At 44.3% G+C, this 5,736-nt stretch overlaps 1 protein-coding gene across 1 annotated transcript; it reads right to left on the reverse strand.

Annotated features, from left to right (window-relative positions):
- Positions 1-2,102: 2,102 nt before the first annotated feature.
- On the reverse strand, positions 2,103-5,465 carry LOC140191829 (probable G-protein coupled receptor 139). Its single transcript, XM_072249617.1, has 2 exons — positions 5,390-5,465; positions 2,103-3,010 (listed from the first exon to the last, which is right to left on the reverse strand). The coding sequence occupies exons 1-2, from the start codon at positions 5,463-5,465 to the stop codon at positions 2,103-2,105; spliced, it is 984 nt and encodes a 327-aa protein (XP_072105718.1).
- Positions 5,466-5,736: the final 271 nt, after the last annotated feature.

The raw sequence follows: 5,736 nt of genomic DNA on the forward strand, positions 1-5,736 counted from the left end.
GTAATTTAGCTTTCATTTGAAGAAAAGAGTAGTAAGGGATTTATTTCCCAATTCTTTGTACAACACTCCAGTCCTTTTGATGGCGGGAATGCGCCTTAAAGTTGGAGAGTTAGCCGCCATTTATCCAAATCCCGCCCTATTCTTTCACGTCAGCCAATCATTCAAAGAGAAGACGGACACAGTTGCAACTGACATTGGATTAGTCCACCAGCATCATACTAGCCTCCTGCCGTCCTCTGGGAACTGTGAAGTTGGTGAACGTGAATGGGAATACATGGACATATCCATAGACCAATAGATGGGCTGTATTCCGGAGTAGTCCTTTGATTTACATCTGGTAGGGTCAATGAATCGCCGGGACAGTGCTCTACCACGCAGCCCCTGCCTCACACCCCTCCCCCCACCCCACCCCCCCCCCACCCCCACACACACACACACACTACCCTCATGTCCTGGAGATGCCGATCGATGGGACAATCCTTCCGGGATAACAACTGGGAGATAAGGCGGAAAGCATTAAGTTAAATAAGTCGCGGGGACCGGATGAGATGTACCCCAGGCTACTGTGGGAGGCGAGGGAGGAGATTGCTGAGCCTCTGGCGATGATATTTGAATCATCAATGGGGTCGGGAGAGGTTCCGGAGGATTGCGGATGTTGTTCCTTTATTCAAGAAAGGGAGTAGAGGTAGCCCAGGAAATTATAGATCAGTGAGTCTTACTTGATGGAGAAGATGCTGAGAGGCAGGATTTATGAAGATTTGGAGAGGTATAACATGATTAGGAATAGTCAGCATAGCTTTGTCAAGGGCAGGTCGTGCCTTACGTGCCTCATTGTATTTTTGAGGATGTGACTAAACACATTGATGACGAAAGAGGAGTAGATGTAGTGCATATGGGTTTCAGCGAGGCATTTGATAAGGTAACCCATGCCAGGCTTATTGAGAAAGTAAAGAGGCGTGGGGTCCAAGGGGACATCGCTTTGTGGATCCAGAACGGGCTTGCCCACAGAAGGCAAAGAGAGGTTGTAGAGGGGTCATATTCTTCATGGAGGTCGGGGACCAGTGGTGTGCCTCAGGGAGCTGTTCTGGGACCCTTACTCTTCGTGATTTTTATAAATGACCTAGATGAGGAAGTGGAGGGATGGGTTAGTAAGTTTGCTGATGACACAAAGGTTGGTGGCGTTGTGGATAGTGTGGAGGGCTGTCAGAGGTTACAGTGGGACATTGATAGGATGTAAAACTGGGCTGAGAAATGGCAGATGGAGTTCAATACAAATAAGTGTGAAGTGGTTCATGTTGGTAGGTCAAATATGATGGCAGAATATACTATTAATGGTAAGACAATTGGCAGTGTGGAGTATCAGAGGGATCTTGCGGTCCGAGTCCATAGGACACTCAAAGCAGCTGTGCAGGTTGACTCCGTGGTTAAGAAGGCATACGGTGCATTGGCCTTCATCAACAGTCAATTTAATTTATGAGCCAAGAGGTAATGTTACAGATCTATAGGACCCAGGGCACCCCACTTGGAGTACTACACTCAGTTCTGCTCACCTTACTAGAGAAAGGATGTGGAAGTCATAGAAAGGGTGCAGAGGAGATTTACAAGGATGTTGCCTGGAATGGGGAGCCTACCCTATGAAAATAGGTTGAGTGAACTCGGCCTTTTCTCCTTGGAGCGACGGAGGATGAGAGGTGACCTGACAGAGGTGTATAAGTTGATGAGAGGTATTAATCGTGTGGATAGTTAGAGGCTTTTCCCCAGGGCTGAAATGGTTACCACAAGAGGACACAGGTTTAAGGTTCTGGAGAGCAGGTACAAAGGAGATGTCAGGGGTAAGTTTTTTACTCAGAGAGTGGTGAGTGCGTGGGATGAGCTGCCGGCAACGGTGGTGGAGGTGGATACGAAAGCATCTTTTAAGAGACTTTTGGATAGGTACATGGAGCTTAGAAAAATAGAGGGTGAGCACAGTGATTTCTAAGGTAGGGACATGTTCGGCACAACTTTGTGGGCCGAAGGGCCTGTATGGTGATGTATGTTCTCTGTGTTTCTATGTGAAGAACTGGAGACCGGACTACAGACACACTTCCAGCTCTGGCTTGTGCTCAGTACACGGTTTTTTTAATGTACTGAAGTAACGAGGTGACCGGACATTTCACCGCGCTGATCATTTGCTCCCTGAATTTCGACTGAGTCACCACGTAAATAAATGTGTTCGTGCAGCAGCTGAAATCCCTCAGCAAAACTCCGATATAGTGAAATATCCATTCAGAATCATTGAAATCGAAACCTTTTCCTGAGACCTGATAATATATGAACTTTACAACCAGTGTTAGCCACAGGAGGATGAAGTTGCCGGAGAGGGTGAAGAGTAAAACCACAGACCTCCTCCTGCTCTCCATCTCCGGGTCACTGCAGTTTCCCCCCGTGCTCTGGCCCTTCAGCCCCTTACGGACCCGACTGGTCACTAAAATGTGCCTGACTGTCAGAGCGTTGAGCAGCAGGATCCCAGCGAAAGGCAGGAACGGTGATAAAACCGAGTCGAGCCAGTCATAGGCTACCCACCCGGGGTCAGTGAAAACATTGTCCATGAGATCACAGAACCACGGTACACTGTCGATGATCTCATCGGGCTCCCATGTGAAATATCGGGGAATATTTTTCAGGCAGAACAGTACACTGGTTATTGTTAGAAACACAGTCGCGGTTTTCCTGGTGCAGTATTTTACTTTCAGCTTCTGACAGCAAATGGCGACAAACCGATCAAAGGTGAAAGTGACGGTGAACCAGACAGAACAGTCTGTGGCTATGTATCTCACTGTATCAATAACACTGCACACTGGGGTGATGCTCAGAAAACTCCACGGGAAGTAATACAAATTGATTTGATTCAAAATTACCTGGGTGACAACGGTCAGTAGATCGGCCGCTGCCATGGCCACCAGGTAGAGAGAGGTGCAGGTAGAGAGGCCGCACTTTCCACGAGACAGGATCGCAATCGCTACTAAATTCACTAGAGAGAGAGAGAGAGAGAGAGGGAGGGAGAGGGAGAGGGAGAGGGAGAGGGAGAAGGAGAGGGAGAGGGAGAGGGAGAGGGAGAGGGAGAGGGAGAGGGAGAGGGAGAGGGAGAGGGAGAGGGAGAGGGAGAGAGAGGGAGAGAGAGAGAGAGAGAAGAGAGATTTCATGGCTGAAATGACTGAACATATAATCCGAAAATTAACACGGGCTCGGGTTTCAGCTGAAGATCAGGAGTGCTCGAGTGTGAACGGCTGCTAATCTAACATCATACTGGAGCCACAGTGCCCCTGACCTGCCGGCTTCAGTGTGGAGATAAGACGGTGTGGGAAATCATCAGCGATAAAAACGAGCTGCACGAGCAACAACGATCGGAGCTCTCTACCCGATTCCCGTCGCTAATGGGGCCGGTTTGACTGATTTAACCATGACTGACCAGGCCTCTGGAAACTCAGCACCTAATGTGGTCGAGACGGGATACAGAGGGGAGAGACACACACAAAGCCCTGGAGGAACTCAGCAGGTCAGGCAGCATCCATGGAATTGAACAAACTCACGTTCTGGGCGAGATCCTTCTTCAGGACGAAGGTACCCCAATTTGGGACGAGTCTCAAACAGACAGCAGGAACAACTTAGTTACCAGAGACTGGGTGGTTCCGTTAATGGATTAATTCTACAGCGCAGTTCGGCAGATCCGTGGACACTGGTTCAGTTGATGAAACCCAATTAATGACCAACAAGTAGTGGGATCCGACTGTGACAGACTACAGGGAACCGTGACACAGAACTGGGGATTCAATCCGCTCAATAACTCAGAAACAGTGAACTTCCCAACGTAAACCCTTCCCAGTGAACTTTATAAAGTATACCCTTCCCAGGGTTTTAAATTCCCATTCATTGCCTCCCAGTCAGCCCTTCCCGGAAAGCTGCCTGTCTCCAGCACTGGTACAAATCTGAACAAAGTATCATTAAAGACAAGAACAACGTTCGATTTGATCCCGTCAGTTCGAGGAGAGACAGAGGATTCGTTTCGTTTGCCATTAATTCTGAAAAATCAGAATGTCAAATAATAACGATGTACAATTTTAAATTGAATTAGAGAATGACTGGCACAAATCGAAGAAGAGTTAACCAGCTTCAAAATTCGCAACCAATCCTCTGTTATCAAGGTCATATTAAGCTCTCTTTCCAATCTTGCTTGATCTTAAGTAAAGGATAATTGTCCTGTTGTAATTGTAAATCATAAATGTTCCCAGTAAAGGCTTTCACTAAAGGGTTCATTTTTAAAATAATGTCTAACAGGTCAGAATCTTGTATATATGGACAATTACTTAAATATTCTTGTAAAAAATGTCTGACCTGGAGATATTGCAAAAAATGTGAATATAAGAATATGTCTAAAATTTTTCCTAATGTAAGTAGTCAGTGTGATAGATGCAAAACTGAGATAGCTGCATTGACACATATGCTTTGGTCGTGTTCTGTATTGAAACAATTTTGGAAATCTATTTTTTCTATAATCTCTAAAGCTTTAAGAATCAATTTACAACCTAATAAATTGACAGTTTTGTTTGGTGTAATTCCTCAACATATTCACGGTGTTTCTATATCTGACCAATATGTAATTGCATTTGTCACATTATTGGCTAGAAGGGCTATTTTACTAAAATGGAAAGATGCCTCTGCTCCCACTTTGATACAATGGTTCTCTCAGGTGATGTTATGTCTCAGTTTGGAAAAAATTAGAAGTCGAACTTTTGATCCTAGAGGTGATGTTATGTCTTAGTTTGGAAAAAATTAGAAGTCGAACTTTTGATCCTAGATTTGACTTCGAGAAAAGGTGGGGGTTTTTTTTGGTCCATTATTATCATTTGACTTGAGTTAATAAAGATGGTCCTTTTCTGATGCTTGGTTATATGGGTTTGGTTGGCGGTTTGATGTCTTTAACCCCATTTGGTTGTGCTCCAAATGGGGTTTTTCCCCTTTTTTTGTTATTAGGGTTCTTCTCTGTTTTAGTTAGTAGGGGTGCTTTTTTTCCCTTCTTTCCTTTTTTCCATAAAAAAAGCTTTAATGCTTTGTTTTTGATTATTATTGATATACTGTTTAGCCTGGTTGATAGTTTAACTTTTACTCTACGTATGGATATGTTACCTTGATTATTTTGATGTATTTTTTCTCTGTTGTTGATTTTCAATAATAATTAATAAAAAGATTTAAAAAGCAAAAGAAAAATCAGAATGTTGAATTGACAGGGTCGATATCTCTGTCGGATATTTGTGCAATGATCATTAAGTTGAAAGCTTGTAAAATGACCATAAACAGGTTCAGACCGGTTAACACACAGAAGTACTAAACATCAATTGCTCTACTCACTCACCAGGAACTCCAACGACGGCAATGAACACGTACAATATTCTGTGCACACTCAAATACCTATCCAACAATGCAGCCATTTTCTCTGTACCAGTGATTTGTCCCCCAGTGCTACAGGCGACCTCTGGGACAGAAATGTTGAGGCAGAACATGCCTGGGGTTTTAATACCTTTTAGCGACTCCACAGGGACAGATTTCAACAGATTTAAAAATAAAAATTTTCCAGTTATTTATAAACCGATTACGTCAGAAAAGTGCAATTCCCTGGGTGATCGACTGTATTGTTGTGCTTATACATGTATGTGTGTTTGTGCTTGTGTCTGTGTATGTGTTTTTCTGTCAGTGTTTGTC

The sequence above is a fragment of the Mobula birostris genome, chromosome X, assembly GCF_030028105.1.
Source record: "Mobula birostris isolate sMobBir1 chromosome X, sMobBir1.hap1, whole genome shotgun sequence".
Taxonomy (NCBI): domain Eukaryota; kingdom Metazoa; phylum Chordata; class Chondrichthyes; order Myliobatiformes; family Myliobatidae; genus Mobula; species Mobula birostris.